The following is a 17,470-nucleotide window of genomic DNA, read 5'->3' as shown; positions in this document are numbered from 1 at the left end:
AAAAATGCCTTTTTTGAGTTGTTTTGTTTAAGTCAGGGTCCAAACAGAATTTGGAGTTGTGAAGTCTTGTAAGTTTCTTAATAGAGAGCAGTGTAAGACCCCCCCTTCCCTCGAATGCGGCTCGTGGTGGAGTGAGTGTGCTACAGAATGCGCCACGCTAGATCTGCTTTCTTACGTGGGTGTGTAGATCTCGGTTCCTAACGGTGCTTATTGCTCACTTATTTACACTCTCCTACTGAAGAAGCAGTTACAAAGCAGTACCGGTATTCCTGTCAGCAGAGTACGGAGTGCAATTTGAGGTTTCCTGACAGCCCCGTTTCTCCATATTCCACTAGGCCGTGTTGTACGAGTACCATGTTCTGAGGGCTCTTGAAGTCAGTTCTTTTTCCTCTGGGGTTAGATCCGCCAGTGTAATTGCAAGAAGATAGATCTGTTTGTTTGCTGTCTCTACAGGGATTGCTTTGCTTCTTTGTGACTTAATTATCTTTTTTGAATGTATAAGACATTTATGTTCTCAACATCAGAACTTTGTATCTCCTTCTGTCATTGTCCCCTTCAGACTCTCCCTGCACCATTGATAACTGTTTTTTAAAAATTTGTGTTCAGTGTATCCTTTGGTATTTCTTTTTGCAAGTATCAGCAGATACATATAAATTTTCCTATTTTCCTTTCTCGTGAAAGGTGACATTCCCCGAGCTAGCGTTCTGAACCTCGCTTTGTCGCTGGGAAATGTGTGTGGAGATCACTCACTGTTAGTCTCGCGTGCAGCTCTTTCTCATCCCTTGGGACCGCTGTGGAGTCGTCACTGGGTCTGTGTATCATGGCTGGTGTAGCCCCTCGCTGATGGCCACTGGGTTCTCTCCAGTCTCTTGCCTTGAGGAGTAATGCCACGAGGCATCACAAGGCACAAATCGTTTTCTGGTTTGCCAGTGCGAATCTTAGTTCCTAGGTAGAGGATAAATGGGTGCGTGATCTTTCTAGATGCTGCCAGATTTTCCACAGAGATTGTCTACCTGAGAGTCACAGCCCACCAGTTACACAGAAGCGTCTGAAAGGCTTTTTAAAGCTAGTCGGAAGCTCGTCAGTTGGTGATCACCTACATTTTATGGGGAACGTGAATTTTCCCCCATGTAGAAAGGGTTATGGAATCAAGAGAAATACTTCCGCCTTGCTGAGGCTGGCTTGGAAAACATCTGTTGCTCCCAGAAGGCCCTGAGGGAGCCCCGGAAACGTGGCCCGTCCCTGTGAGCTGAAGTTTGGGTCCGAACGCCCTTGCGTGAGAGGAAATACTTCTGCTTTTTGTCACGGCCGAGGCCTCTGTTTGGAGACATCCTCTTTGGAAGTGGCCAAGCCCCCGCTCCGCTCGGAGAGGAAGGCTGTGGGGTGTTGAAGGCTCCGGGCAGGGGACTAGGATAATGAAGTGGAGAACATGAAAACACGTGAACGGGGCAGCCCTGCATGCGAGGCTTTCGAACAAAAGGAAGCCATTGTTCCTGCGACCCAGAGTGAGAAGCCACCGTGGTGTCTGTGACCAGGAGCAGGTCAGGCAGCCTCCTTCTCTCTCACCCCCTTAGAACATCTAGCGAATCCCCAGAAGCCCTTTGGTTCCTTTGTTTCCTTAAGTTTTGAGGAAGTGAGGAGAATCACCACATTGTTGAATGCAGCGTGGGGAAGTCATGTGGTTTCTCAGAGATAGCTTCTCAGCCTCCCAGAATCCGCGAGTCTTAATCCACTTGGCACAGGTGTATCCTCAGCATGGCGCCTGGCACACTGTGGGCGCTCGGGAAGGGTTTGTCCCTGGATGAGGGCAGCCCCTGTTCCAGCCTGGGGCTGGGCCAGGCCCGATTCTCAGCTCAGTTCTCCTGGCCGGACAGTCTGTGGACACGTCACTCATCACTCTGTGCGCCCGTGTCCTCATCTGTGAAGCTGGCCCAGGGCTGCACCTGCACCGAGAGGAGGGTGTTAGGGAAGGGTCCGGGTGGCTTGACGGGGTAACTGTCGGTGCTTCGGGAGAGTGCGGGCTGGGGGTCCTCTGAGGTGGTTACTGATCTCGAGGTTACTGGTCGTCGAGACGTTTGGCTCCAAAAGGAAGGTATGGGGGAGGGGGACTGGCATCCGAAGAAGATGTGGAGGTCTTGGCTCGCATGCACTCATTCATTCAGCAGCTCTGGTGGCGAAGCTCTGTCGTCATGTGCCTCCTTGTCCTGGAGCTTTGTGTCTGCAGATCGCGGGAGAGAGGGAGCCTCACTGTTGCTTGGCGGTGAGAGAGCACAGGTTCTGGACTTAGACCCAGGTTGGAGCCCCGTATCTCCTGTGGTCCCATCTCTCCAACGTTTGCATAAGTGACCTCCTTTCTCAACTCTTGTGCCCTCCTCTCTACAACGGGGACGAGGACAGAATCACCCCCAGGAGGTAGTGGGTGAGGACTGAGGAGCTGGCGACCCAATGGCTAGTGAGGACCAAAGCAGCCTGGAAAGATTTAAGGAAGGGATGCAGAGGTAGTGGTATCAGGTGCCTTTGGGTTCCTGAAGCCTGAGGGTTCAAGCGAAGCTCTGGGGTAGGTTTTGTTTTCCTTCCTTTGGATAGCATTTGCTGCGGCTATGCGGGTCCTCCTGCTCGCACTTGACTATGACATGAGCCCCTTGGCAGTTCCCTGGACGATGGTGTTTCTCAGCGGCTCCTGTCTTCACACCTGCGGCACTAGCAGACCCCCAGGATGCCAGGGAAGAGTGGAGGTGGCTTGATTAATTGACTGTTCCCTCCGTTGGCAGCCCCTGTGCCGTGCCTAGCACTGTAGTTCGCACTAGGGAGTACAGGTGACTAGACAAGTAACACACTCCATGGCCTTGTGGAATTTAGAGTCTAGGGGAGAAGCTGTTAGGCAGTTTTGGATCCACCGGTAGGGTTTTGGGGACGGGGAGAGTCTGCCACTTTGACACGTGCTGTATAACTGTGCCTTGGGCCAGGGGGCTGGTCGTCTCGATGGCCGGGACACTGTTCTCTCACTGTACAGTGCCTGATTGTCTTCAAGCTAATTGTAAAGGAAAACTTATTTTTCCCACGATGTTTGGGGTTTTAAAGGTGTGGTTAGTTGGTTTGTTTTTAGCTTTCAGAAACTGTTAGACCGTGAAATGATTCATTTGCCCAGTGGGAATCCGTCCGCATCTTAAAGATCCTAGTTATAGCACGGGGCCTTCCGCAGAGCCCCTCCAAGGGCCACTCTTACCGGAGGCAGAGCGGCTGGCACGGCTTCAGTCCGGCTGAACAGGCAAACTGATCCGCTCAAAGACTGTTCATTCAGAACTAGAATCTAACACCCAGGAAGGTGTGTTACTGGAACAGTTTTTCTAAAATCATTTTCAAAGGTAGCCAAATGAAGACTCCTTTGTTTGTAAAATAAGGCCAGTTTTAACAAAGTTGGCCTACTTGTTCGCATGAGCATGGCAGGAGTAGTAATTGCCCCCCCCCCCCCCCCGCCGCCTTTTTTTGGATAAATTTGCTCTGCTGGAACTTTTCATAAGGAATTTCACATTCAACTTCTAACAGCCTCTTAAGGCTAAGAAGACAAACCAAACACTTGGCATCAGACATTACCTACAATACTATAGATTTCGGTGAATTCCTATCTTCGAGGTCCCCCAAATATCTTGAGGTTCCTGCATGTGCTGGGAGGTGATCTTCTTTACTCCTCTGATAAGGCTGCTGGGAACCCTACAAGCAAGGGACCAGACCGATTTTTCCAAGGGGTTTCATTGGATCCATAAAGTCATCCTTAGTTCCTTAAAACTGTCTGGTCATATCTGAGCCTATGCACGTGTCCCTCAAATAGGACAAACTCGTGTCTGATCCTGTCAAAGCCTTGGTAATATAACCACTGTTTCCAGTTGTGTTCTGTATAAGACCAGATTCTCATCAAACTTATACAAATACATACATTTCTATAAAAATAAGAATAGTCAGTTTCTGAATTCTGGAGGGATCAGATTGGGAGAAGAAGGTACGTACGTGTTCCATATTTGTTTCCAAAGGAATATTTTACCAAATTTCTCTAAGTCATAGCCTTAAATCTGGAAGAGCAAACAGAGAACCAGGGATGGTTCAAGCAAGAATCTGTTGGAATGCACGCTTCGCCTTCATTGAAAGTCTTCATCAGGAATGAGGGACTCCCAGCAGCAGGAGCACTGCCCATGGTCCTGCAACCATCAGGGATTGCCTTGACCAAAGACAGCTGCCTTGCCAAGGGCATGCCCTCAACGCTCATGGCCCCAAACCAGGACTCTTGCCCCCGTGTAGCATGCCCTGAAGAGTAATCCAACTTTTGGAACTCCTTAGAGAACCAGCTGAGGTTCCTGTTGATACTGAGTCACTGTTCAACTCGTGTCTGATCCTGCGCACTCTATATAGTAAGACTCTTTATATAGTATGTCTTCGTAATCTTAGTCCTGACCACGCACAAAACTCCTTTCTGAAGATTCCCTTCTCACGAAACTTCTACAGCTTTACAGACTTGGTTCCCTTATTTCTAGTAAACCAACAGCCTAAATTAGCTTTTAATTCCAAGTATTTTCCAAGGTCACAGGAACTTAAACATTTGGATTCCTATCTTTCTGAATTTTACCTTTGTAAAAGATTTTATGTCTTTAAAAAAAAAAAAAAAAAAAAGGCGCCTGGGTGGCTCAGTGGGTTAAGCCGCTGCCTTCGGCTCAGGTCATGATCTCAGGGTCCTGGGATCGAGTCCCGCGTCGGGCTCTCTGCTCAGCAGGGAGCCTGCTTCCTTCTCTCTCTCTCTCTGCCTGCCTCTCAGTGTACTTGTAATTTCTCTCTATCAAATAAATAAGTAAAATCTTTAAAAAAAAAAAAAGATTTTATGTATTTGTGAGACAGCGTGAATGAGAGATCACAAGTGGTGGGTGGGTAGAGGGGCTCGATCTCAGGACCCCGGGATCATGACCTGAGCCAAAGAAGACGCTTAACCAACCGAGGCACCCTATCTTTCTGAGTTTTAGAATGCCCAGTTTTTACAAGTTCTTGCCTTTAAACTAGAGCTCTTTTATAAATTAACTTTAGCAATACCACACAAACAAGATGCAGACAAAATCTTAAATGCCCAACTTCCAAAGATTCCCCCTTTTACAAAACCCAATTGCAAGATGGTATTGTCTAATTTATCGATTTGTTAGTTGGTCATTTCTGTCCAGAGTCTGTTGACTGTTGTGGCCAAGCAGTGTTGCCAAAAGTGATTGCCCAGGTTTGGAGAATGGCCCAGAAGGTTGCATGTGGGAGAATCAAAGTGTCATTTCCCAGTTTCCAAGTGGAACATGTCTGGTTTTATTCAAAGATATCAAAAGCTATAACAACAGACAAACCAAACTAAGCCAAGAGTGACTCTGTGACCATTGGTTCCTCCCTGGAAGTCAGGGCGGGGAGTTGTGGGGGTGGGCGTGGGGTTGCTTCACGACTGAACCAAACAGCTTCCTTGTTTCTAGTTCCTCCGTAAGTCAGAACCCCACTGACTGAACCAAACTGCTTCCTTGCCAACCTTTTCTGAAGCAGGAAAAGAGGCTAAGAGGCAGCTGAACAGGAGGAAGAAATCTAAGAGCCAAACCAAATGGGAGGAAGAAACGAGCTCTTGTGCCATCAGCTAGGTACTCACCAAGAGACATCTGCCCCAATCGAACCCTAAAACTGTTTCCTGCCACCGGAGTAAAATTAAGCCCCGAAGGTTGGCCGCACCCAAGCAGAAAGGGGCTCCGGGGACAGACCCTAGGACAGAGAGCCCAGGCAGCTGTTTGGACTCATGGGGCCGCTGGTTGGGACTGACGACAAGCCCTCAGGAAGGAACCCCTGGCTGGCTCACCAGATCTGAAGCCGAAGCGAGCTCGTCTGCCCAGTGCACAGCGAAGACCAAGACATCAAGTATGATCAAGTTTATGCTACAAGGAAAGGGTTTGTTGGGGGCAAGTCAGATCCACCTCCCAGAAGGAGGAGAGTCAGACCAAGTGAAGGGTACATGAAAAAAGCCTGGGTGAAGAGTTGCAGCTGTGTTTATGAGTCCTGGTAAGACCTTGGCTGCTGTACGCTGTGCTGTGTAGGACATCAGGGTGTCATCCGCCCTTCTCACTCAGTGCTCTGACAGGCGCACAGGGGAGTTTTCCAGAGGCCACGGGACATGTGTTCTCACCACAGACTGAACGCAGAATTGGTTGTCTTCCATTAAGCCAGACATGAAAGCAATGTTACTCTTCCAAGTTTTTTTTTTTTTTTTTCTGAAAATACAGTTGTTTTTGATAAAAACATTAACATGTGATAGGTTTAATTGTTATTAAGAAGAGTAAGTGTTTTAGTTCTAAGATTTGTTGAGTTGTCCTATTATATGTCAGGGCATCCGTCTGTTGTCATTGATCTTGGGAGGGGTCCTCTCTGCCTCTTGGACACGGATGCGTTTCCTTTCCCAGATAGGGAAGTTCTCAGCCATGAATTGCTCAACTATATCTTCTAGACGCCCCCCTCCCCCTCAGGGACCCCAATAATTCAGACATTGGAATATTTCATGGAATCATTTCTCTCTCTCAGTCTGAGCTCTTGGGCTGTAAGCTTGTTTTTCCCATGCCGCCTCGGTTTCCTTCTTTTCTGTTGTCTTCTGTCTCACTAATTTGTTCTCCTGCCTCCTTTACCCTGGCAGTATCTAGTTTAGACTGCATTTCGTTGATACCATTTTTAAGTTCGGCCTGATTTGATCTCATTTCTGCCCTTAGAGACTCTTTATTGTCACTAATATTTTTCTCAAGTCTAGAGATCAGCTTCATAATTGCTACTCTAAAGTCTACCTCTTACATCCTGCTTTATCCATATCCCCTTAGGTCTGTGTCAGAGGCCTTGTCTCTGATTGTTCCCTTTGTTGGGGGTTCTTCCGCTTAGTCAATCTATTGAGGGGTGGTTGAGGGAATGTACAGATGCCAAAGTATTAACCACGACCCAAGCAAGATGCACCTGTTTTATAGGGAGAAGATAGTTGCAAATGACACTACGGATAAAAGGCTGATACCCAAGATTTGTAAAGAACTTCTCAAACTCTACACCCAAAAAACAAATAAGTCAAAAAAATGGGCAGATGATATGAACAGACACTTCTCCAAAGAACACATACAAATGGCTAACAGACACATGAAAAAATGTTCATCATCACTAGCCATCAGGAAGATTCAAATCAAAACCACATTGAGATACCAACTTACACCAGGCAGAATGGCCAAAATCAACAAGACAGTAAACAACATGTTTAGGGAGGAGGTGGAGAAAGGGAACCCTCTCACACTGTTGGTGGGAATCCAAGTTGGTGCAGCCACTTTGGAAAACAGTGTGGAGATTCCTTAAGAAATTAAAAATAGAGCTTCCCTGTGACCCTATAATTGCACTGCTGGGTATTTACCCCAAAGATACAGATGTAGTGAAAAGAGGGGTCAAGTGCATCCCAATGTTCAGAGCAGCAGTGTCCCCAGTAGCCAAACTGGAAGTAGCTAAGATGCCCTTTAACAGACAAATGGCTAAAGAAGATATGGTCCATATATACAATGGAATATTACGCAACCATCAGAAAAGATGAATACCCACCATTTGCGTCAACATGGATGGAACTGGAGGGGATTGTGCTGAGTGAAAGAAGTCAAGTAGAGAGTGGCAATTATTATATGGTTTCGGTCATATGTGGAGCATGAGGAATAGCACGGAGGACACTAGGAGAAGGAGGGGAGAACTGAAGGGGAAATTGGAGGGGGAGATGAACCACGAGAGACTACGGACTCCGGGAAAGAATCTGAGGGTTTCAGAGGGGAGGGGGAGGGGGGATGAGGTACCTGGTAATGGGTATTAAGTAGGGCACATGTAGTAATGACCACTAGATGTTATATACACACAATGAATCATAGAACACTACATCAGAAACTAGTGGTCTGCTACTGTATGGTGACTAACATAACAATTAAAAAAAGAGAAGCATTCTAGAATTTCTTGGCTTAAATTTCTTTTTTTTTTTTTTTTTTTAAAGATTTTATTTACTTATTTGACAGATAGAGATCACAGGTAGGCAGAGAGAGAGGAGGAAGCAGGCTCGCCGCTGAACAGAGAGCCTGATGAGGGGCTGGATCCCACGACCCTGAGATCATGACCTGAGCCGAAGGCAGAGGTTTTAACCCACTGAGCCACCCAGGTGCCCCTTTCTTATGTAGTAAATAGTAACAGATAAGACTCACGTAAACAAACCTCCTTTGGAACCTGTCATGTTTAGTAGTGTCAAGGGGATCTAAGACCAACGTGTTTGAGAACCGCTGCTTTGGAGCTGTGCTTTTCTAAGTGTCAGTCTCAAGCCATTCGTGATTAATGAAACGAATTTAGTGGGCTATGACAAGTTTTTGTTAAAAAGCAAGGTAGAAATAAAATCTGAAAGAGAAAGACGACACTGCACTTACCGTTAAATACTGTTATGAAACCGTTCTTTGAGCCTTTGATGTACGCACGTACGTGCGTCTAGAATTGTAACGCGAAGTGAGTTTCTTGGTGTGCATTGTGCTCAGAAAGTTTGTAAACGCAGAAACCCTTGCGTGTGTGGGTGGGAAGCTGTGTACAAGCAGGTTTGTCGCTGCTTTGTGGGCAGTAATTTGGGAACAACCTGAGTGTCCGCTTGGAGGGAACGGCTTGAATCAGACGTGAAAAGAGCAATGCGGTCCTACCTGGTGTGACACTTCCGTGAACTAGATGGGAAGCAGCCCAAAGTACACCATTTATGTCAACAAATACCTGTAAAATGATACCTAGCCTTCTGGGTCGTATGTGTAAACTTAAAGCCCTTTTAGGACGGATCAGAAAGGGTGCACTGGCTCCCCCGGGGAGGGGAGTAAAGACGACAGACGAAGGTGATTGCAGCAAGACCCCGTCCTATTTTGGAAGGATTTCCTGGTTTCATTGTCCCTCAGTTATTGGTGGGAACACGAGTGCTTATGTATTTTCTGTTCTGTTCTGCTGTAGGCAGACAGATCCTGTAAGAGAGAAAGCCAGATCAGTCCAGATACTAGATACAGGTTTTGCCACAATTAGATCCATAGCCCGTTGTGATCCAGAAAACAGGAAATCATAATTCCTCAGTCAGCAGGTATTTGTGATTTTACTCGTCTGCCACAGCTGTGTTAAATTCCGGGCACAGCAGACCAGACACTGGTCCCTGTGCCTCTGACTTTTCTAGTCTGGGAGGTTGTTAGCGTTTGGCTTGGTGTTTCCTGCGTGCCGGGCTCTGAGCACTTAGCGTGTGTGAGTGTCTCCTCTTCCCAACAGTCAGACCAACCGGGCGCTGCTGTCACATCTGACGGGTGAAGAGACTGAGGCTCGAATAGCCCAAGCATTTGCTCACTCGCTTAGGCACAAGCCCGGGAGGAGGGGACAGGCTGGTGCATGTGGGCACATCTTTCAAGGCCGCCGGTTCAGCTCACCTGGCTTGAAAAGGCAGCATGCGGATGATTTTTAATGGTTCTGGGACAGGTGGGCGTGAGATAAAAACCCAGACGCAGTCCTGAAATATCATTATTTCCTGTTTGCCCATTAAGCCCTTTTATTCAAACTGCCCATTCTGTCAAGACTCTGGCCGAGCCGCTCTAAGCATCCTGTCTTGCTGACGGCCTGACTGGCGGGGGGCAGCCAAAGAGCCGAGGGCGCTCGGACAGTCGGTGCTTGTCTCCCGTGAGGACTCTGCCATGTCCAAAGAGCGTTTTCGGCTCCGGCACCGGCGGAGTTTCCGAGCTGAGCGCAGTGGAGACGTGGCGGGGACCCTCGTCCCCCTCCGAGCGCAGGGTCCGCGGTGACCCTCTTCCCCCGCTCCCCGTTTGTGCGCAGGAGTACTTCCTGCAGGCGGAGCTGACCAGCGCCGTTTTGAAGACCGGAGTGGTGCGCTGCTGCGTGGGCCAGTGCAACAACGCCATCCCCGTGGACACCGTGCTCACCATGAGGAAGCTCCCCATCACTTACGTACGTGGCCTCGGCAGCCTGGGCTTTCTGTCGCGTTCCATTTGGTCGTGGGCGGCGTCTTAGGCGCGAGCATGGCCTGGCGGGTTGGGCTGTGGCCCGGCGCTTACAGGACCACAGTTTCCCTGGAGGGCCCGCTCCGGTTCGCCTCGGTCCTCCTCCCCGTGCCTCGATCAGTTCAGGTTGCTGCCCCCCCCCCCCCCCCCGGGAATCTGATAGAGTCGAGTTGACCCTGGATGGCCGTGTTGCATGTCTGCAAACATCAGAACGCTAACGCTTCGTCTCTTGGGGTCTCGAGAGTTCCGCTGTCTGATCGTCCACCTGACCTCTTTCTCTTCCCCCCTGCAGAGCAACAGGAAGGAAAACAAGGGAGGCTACCTCTGCCACTCGTGTGCGGAGCAGCGCGTCGGGCCCTTGGCCTTCCTAACGGCCTCCCCCGAGCAGGTGCACGCCATGGAACGCACCGTCGAGAACATAGTGCTTCCCAGACACGAAGCCCTGCTCTTCCTGGTCTTCTGACAGCCGAGAGGCGCTTTCTCCCTGGTACCGAATGCCTTGCCTGAAGAAAGCCCGTGCAGGGTAGGGTTTTCACTCACCCGGGACTCTGAATTCACACACAGGGCATCTTCGGAGGAGGATGAAGCCAACGAGAGCTGGACGTGCCGTTTCTCCATTCCCTGTAGGTAGCCAGTTTCTGCTGCCCCTGCTGTGTGCACATCAGGCTGGGGCACGGGGGATGTTCTTTTGATAAAAAAAACATTTTATGTATTTAAACTTTTATTACAAGGTTTCAATTAAACAGGCACTGTAGCACTGGCGTACCTCTGTGTGACCCCTGGCCGCAGCCCTGTGGTTTTCGAACCTTCTCCGACTTTCTGTCTTTCCTGCTCACTCTCCCACACCTGGGTCCCTGCTCACATGGCGCACCAAGCAGAGTGTGAGACTTCACGGCCGGGCCATGAGCGACGGCTGGAAACACAAGGGGGTTTTGTGCCGTGGGGAATCACACATGAAGAGACATAGCGTGTGCCTTCCTCGTTACACGGGGGGCACAGTCTCAATGGGGGAGCAGCATAGTACACGAGACGACAAGTGCAGAGTGACAGGAGCCAGACTTCTGTGTTTCCCAGCCGTAGAACTGGGGGTCAGAAATGCTTGACAGAGAAGTGGAGCTGTCTGGCCCCTGTGGGGGTGGGTGGGGCCTAGGGAGACATGGGGGCGTTGTACCTGGTTCGCTGCCGGGGGACGCCGGGCGCAGGTAGTAAGACGGTTCTTACAGAAACCGGTGACAGAACCGCCGTCGTCCAGATGTACATGGATCTGGTATTTGTACGTTTTGCCACACAGCACGTCAGGGACGCAGACGGCAGGTGGGGGAGTTGGCGCGGCCTTGCCCAAAGAGCTCGGCACACCTAGGCCCTGAGCCCACCACGCGGCGTCCGGAGCGGGCCTCGTAGCTGCCATGGTCACAGCCTCCCCTTAGCCGCCTCCGGCTGGTGGAGCTCAGAGTGCCGGCCGGTGAGTAGAGCGGCGCTGTCGGGGGGGCCCAGGGGTGCTCTCAAGGATGAAGGCCAAGTTCAGGTCCGCACATCGAGGAGTGAGGAGCGTTCACAGGATGGGAATCCGAAGGCAGACGTGGGAGACTTGAATGGCCGTGGGACGGGGCTGTTGCGTCCGCTCGGCCCGGATTCCCGGCCTCGCCTTACGTAATGCTCGGCGGGTGACCCAGAGTAAGAGAGCGCGTGGGAGGACTGTGGATCTGGGTTGGTCACAGTTTTCACTGTCCTTCCAGAGCGGGCGTGGGGAGAGGGGTAGTCAGCAAGAGTTCACCCACGTGTTTTCTGGAAATGAAGTTGTGCCTGCCAGAGGGTTAGCCGTGCCTTTGCTGGAGAATCATCAAGTCTCCGAACCGTCCCGGAGCGCCGGCGGCGGGGCACGCGCTGCGTGTGGCGCCGCTCCCAGAGACGCAAGTGCAAGTGCAATGGTAGCGGAGATGAACGGGCTGCGGGGGAAGGGCTGCACCGGCACCGGGCCGGCAGGCGTGCGAGCCACAGGGCAGGTCGGAGGGCTGCCGACCCCAGTGATGCTGGAGCTGCATTTACCAACAGGACAGGCGGCTAGCTGGCGGGTCGAGACTGGGAAGCTTGTCTAGGAGGAAGGGACAGCAGGAAGGACAAAAGGACGGCGCGGCTGGGACACCGTGTCAGGACTAGCATTTTGGCACTAGTTTCAAAAAATAACAGAATCTAGGAATCTTAATACTGATGATTTCATTTTTCAAGTGTTAAGTTTGTTTGTTTGTTTTGAGAGAGTGCCTGAGCGTGGAGGGGGGAGGGGCAGCGGGAAGGGGAGAGAGGGCCCTCCGGCTGCCTGCTGAGCGGAGCCCCATTACGGCCTCGGTCTCATGACCTTGAGATCGTGACCTGAGCCGAAATCGAGAGTCAGACGCTCAAGTGACTGTGCCACCCAGGCGCTTCTCAAGTGTTAAGAGTTTTTTAAAAAGGAGTGAAGCTAAATATTTGGTGTGCTTCAAATAGAAAAAGAATTTTTACATGGCAGTAAAAATATAAGTTTAAAAAATAAGTTAAATATCCATCATCATTTTAATAGGAGCGATTGGATGCGAAAAATAAATGCATTACTCAAAAACATAAACACCACATGACAATGAAAATATATTCAGTCTCTTTAAAAGTGAGTCTTTAAAATAAGAGGCTTTCATGATTTTATTGAGTTGTGAATGGTTTTTTTGCAAGGTTTTCTGTAGTCTTTTTTTTTTTTAATTGTTGACCCACAATAACTGGGGAAAGAGTAAGAAAATAGTTAAAAGCTAGTTCTGAATTTTTATTTTGGCTCATTACTTTTTATTAATTTCTCTTATTTGATACTCGGGGAGATCTTTTTGGTTCTTTAAGAATTTTCAGTCTATTGCTAGCCAGCTCTGGCTTTTCATTTCAAAGAAAGCTTCCGATTGATCTCCACCTTTTCTGTGTTGACCGTGTGTGTGTGTGTGTGTGTGTGTGTGTGTAGAGATTCTGATGCAGTTGCCGATATAAACACGAATGCTGTCATGTGTGGAAGGTATTTGAAATAAAATAAAAATTATTCTTGCAGTGTAAGTGTCGAGATACCTCAGTGTATCCTAGACTGGGCGTTAATTTGTTCCTTCTTGTAATTACTCTCAAGACATAAATCAGATTTTAAATTTCTAAGAAGATAATGAGGTGATGGTATTGGGGCAACCTATAACACCTCTTGATAGGTGTTTTCAAATATCACATCATACCAACAGCTGGATGTGCCCACTGAAGGTGTGAGGCCGTGGGACGTGCTTGGGTCAAGAGGAGAGGGTGTGTGGCTGGGGTCCAGGGCGCGCACAGTAGCCGCAGGCTCGCAGGGGGCCAGGCCGGCCGTCTAGGGCCTCGAACAGCAGGCCAGGGATCTGAATGTGATTTGGAAAAACTCTGAGGAATCACTGAAGATTTTAAGACCTCAGATTGTCTTTTGGGAAAGAGAGCATGGTAGTAACGTCCTTCCAACTATGCAGGGGGTGTAGCTCTGCACAGAGGTGTGTTGCTGGACCAGGGAAACTGCAGTGGACGGTTAGGAGCGCTGGTGACTAGACAAGTGGTTCTCGGAGTGTGGTCCCCAGATGAGCAGCACCGACGTCACCTGGGAACTTGTCAGAAACGCAGATTCTCAGCCTGGGTCGCACACTGACATCTAGGCCCAGCCGTTGGTGTTTGACAAGCCCCACAAGCGATCCCGTGGCACGCAAAAATTTTGAGAACTCCTGTTCTTGATGTTAAGAAGGTGGAACCAACGGGACCGTGAAAGTGCTGAGATGAGGGTGGACAGTGGCAGGGTCTCAGCGGGACCCCCGGTCGTGTGGCTTATCGGCCACAGGGTCTGCATGGGGCTTCTGTCATCTGGCTTCCTGCAGGGTGGGTGAGGACACCCTCCACGGAGGCAGACCAGGGGAGATTTCATAGACTTGTGAACGCAGGGATGACCTCAGTGGTTAGCATGTTGAATATGGGGTGTCAGTGTGGCGTGTTGAATTTGGGGCACTTAATTCCAAGTAGATTCGTCCCGGAGGCTATTCGGGAAACGGATCCATACTTGAGCATGCCGCTTCGGGCTGGAAATAGAGGTCTTAGGGTTGCGAGTTTGTAAGTGGCGGTGAAGGTCGTTCAGTTTAAGGGTCTTGTGCTTATTCCAGCAGAATGACAGGAATAAGGGCAGAGGCGTAAGAAGGCGCCGGAAGCCCAGACTTGGGGTGAGGTAAGGGGGAGGACCCGTGAAGCGAGTGACACCTGGTTCCCGGAGACCGAGTTGCCACGAGGAGACCAGGACGGCGCTTAAACGGAAGCGCGCGGTCAAGTGAAGGTCAAGCGAAGGTCAAGTGAAGGTCAAGTGAAGTCCGCGGCCGCTTAGCGTGCGCTGGTTCAGTGAGGCCAGAAGCCACCGGGCGGTCGGGGGTGGGGGGACTCCAGGGGACTGGGTGGACAAGACATGTCTTCTGAAACCACACCAAAGTGGCAGTAAAAGGATATATATTTTTTTAAAGGCATAAACCTGTAAGGGCAAAGAAAACAAAAAGGAGGTAAAATTATAACATTTTATAAAAGTTATAAAATTTTGGCAGTTGGAAAGAGGTAAGTGAGTGGTGACTGACTTATTAGCTCATCGAGTAAACGGAGTCCTAAGCCCAAGAACTCTCAGAAGTTGTGGGCACTGATGGGCACTGATGGCGCTGGGTGTTTCTGGAAGGAGAGGATAAAGGTGGAGCGAAAACCAGGAAGACTGGTAGGAAAGTTTATTTAAGTTCACCTGGGTGGCTCAGGCGGTTAAGCATCTGCCTTCGGCTCAGATCATGATCCCAGGATCCTGGGACCGAGCCCTGTGTGGGGGGGGCTCCCTGCTCAGCACGGAGTCTGCTTCTCCCTCTCCTTCTCCTCCTCCCCCCACTCATGCTGTCTCTCAAATAATAAAAAGTCTTTTAAAAAAGAATTTCTAAAAGCCAGTAAGGGGCACCTGGGTGGCTCGGTTAAGTGTCCAACTCTTGATCTCAGCTCAGGTCTTGATCTCAGGGTCATAGGTTAGAGCCCTATGTAGGGCTCTACTCTGGGAATGGAGCCTCATTTTTTAAAAAAGAAGAAGAAAAGGAAAAGAAATAAAAATAGTTTAGGGCCTCAGATTTCTGGGCAGCTTTTCATGCTCAACCGTAGCAGAAGGGCAGAGGCTTCACCTCTGGGTGGACGGTTGTCACGTAAGAGACTCGGAGTAGCTGAGGGCAGGGCCAGAGTGAAAACAAGGCCGTTGCCTGACTGTGCTGGGGCTCCGATAGCAGGAGGCCCTCATGGGAGGCTCATGAACAGACGCGTATTCCTCAGGGTTCTGGAGGCTGGAGGTCCGAGATCAAGGTGTCAGCAGATCCCAGGTCTGGTGACCTCCTGCTTCTTGGTTCACAGACGACCATCTTCTTGCTGTGCCCTCATCTGGTGGGAGGGGCAAGGGCGCTCTCCAGGGTCTCTTATAAATACTAACCCCGTTTGCGAGGGCCCCGCCATCATGACCTAATGACCTCCCAGCTCCTAATACCATCCCCTTTGGGGTTAGAATCTCAACATAGGAAGTTTACACACACACGTGCGGGCACACCTAGGCTCCGTGGGAGGGGGCCGGTTCCTTCGCTGGGGCGTGTAACCCGCTTGAGCAGAGATGCTGACGGTGACATCACGGCTCCCTAAGGACATTGGCCAGCCAGATTACCCAGTGCCAAGAGCATATGGTCTTCGAACCACCCAAGTCCTCAGATCTTCAAACACATTTTTTAGTGTCTCACTCATATAGTAATAAACCAAGACTTGCCAAACATCTGAAAATTTCTAAGGTGAAGGTTGCATTTAGTTTGTTTTGATATCCAACTTTCATATCACAACAAGCTGAATCATCTTGGAGAAAACAGCCCATGCAGGGAAAAGGAACCAGCTAAATTTCTTAAGTGTATTTAGAGAATAAAAGAAGACAGTGCAACCATGAAATAATAGGCTCAAGATATATATATATATATATACACACACACACATACACAGACATCTGTGAATATTTGAACATCATTGAAAGTGTAAAAGAATAGAATTGTTGGAAAGATAGAGAAAATATCCAGAAAGCAGAGCAGAAACAAACTGAAAAAAACAGGAAATACGTAGTCAGAACCAGTTGAAGTGGTTGAGCGTGTGAATAATAGAAGTTTCAGGAAGAAAGAGACAGAGGTTGGGAAATTTTTTAAAAAAATCATCAAAATTGCCCACAGCCAAATCCACGAGTTTCCAGATTCACGTGCTCAGTAAATGGTCGCCAAAGTGGATGAAAAACAGACCTACAGTGAGTTTGTTATAGTGAGATTTTAGGAACAGCAGAGGCAAAGATCCTCCAAGCTCCCAGAAAGAAAAAAGTCATCTGCAAATCCAATGTCTTCCGATGCACAGCCAGCAGCACACGGAGCTCACCCCGCACAACTGAGGAGAAACCATTTCCAGCACAGAATTCTGAACCGAGCCAAATGAGCAGCAGCATAGAGGCACATTGGCACAGACATTTTGTCTACCAAGAAGCTTCTAGAAGATTGAATTGTACAACGTCAAGAGCAAACCAAGCAGGTGGAGGGCTCCCCTCCAGGAAACAAGCCATCGGAAGCGAAAGGGAGCGGGGGGCAGCCCTCCTGTTCTGGAACCTTGGGAAGTACTTCACAGAAACGGACAGAAAACTAAGCCTGTGGGGCAGAGGAACAAGGACACGATTAACTCTAATAACTAAAGCAGCAGGTTGTGTAGACGGGATTAAGGAAGGCAGGTCGTTCACTGCCTGGCGCAGTAGCACACGGGTGTGTTTGCATAGGCTTCTTCGCCTCCTCGGGGGTCCAAGGTGGGGAGCCGCGGGTTCAGAGGGGGGTGTGTTTGACCTTCAGCTTCCGCTGTAGGACGTTGGCTACCGTGCCTGGAACGGAGAAATGGAAGTAGATGTCACTCAGGGCTTATCTAGAGATGCAGGACACACAGCAGACGTCAGCTCAGAGATTCTCAACCAGCGTCCTCCTCGCGGGGGGTGCCTTTCCCGAAAGGTCTCTCATGTCGCGATTGGCGTGGACTCTGCCCGTACGACCGACCTTTAGAGTAGGGGCGGGAAGTGAAAGCCAGACACTGTGCACATAGACGAGGCACCAGGGAGGCTGGGAACGGGAGGACGGTGGATGAGGGTGACGTGGCATCAGGGCAGGTCGTCTGGAAAGTCCGTGTTGGGTGGGAGAGAGCAGAGGGGCCGGTGGAGGGAGGACCCCGGCGGGGGGCGGCTGGGGGGGGTGACGGGGAGGGCGGGGTTGGAGGGAGACAGGAAAGCCCCTCTAATGGCTAAGGAGGAAGTTTCAGGTGCTGTCACTCAGTCATCTTAGCATGTTTGT

At 49.8% G+C, this 17,470-nt stretch overlaps 1 protein-coding gene across 5 annotated transcripts in view; it reads left to right on the top strand.

The window, feature by feature from the left end:
- The window catches only part of FBH1 (F-box DNA helicase 1), a 48,381-nt gene extending 37,552 nt beyond the window's left edge, over positions 1–10,829 (top strand). For all 5 annotated transcript variants that reach the window (XM_082738760.1, XM_082738761.1, XM_082738759.1 and 2 more), the window contains 2 exons: positions 9,880–10,011; positions 10,357–10,829. In XM_082738760.1, the coding sequence (XP_082594886.1) occupies positions 9,880–10,011; positions 10,357–10,527 (303 nt within the window). In that variant the 3' untranslated portion in view covers positions 10,528–10,829. The remainder of the gene's footprint in view (positions 1–9,879; positions 10,012–10,356) is intronic.
- The last annotated feature ends 6,641 nt before the right edge of the window (positions 10,830–17,470 follow it).

Source organism: Mustela nivalis (genome assembly GCF_964662115.1).
Source record: "Mustela nivalis genome assembly, chromosome: 7".
Taxonomy (NCBI): Eukaryota; Metazoa; Chordata; class Mammalia; order Carnivora; family Mustelidae; genus Mustela; species Mustela nivalis.
Note: the sequence above shows the minus strand (reverse complement) of the source record. Positions and strands in the feature narration are given on the sequence as shown.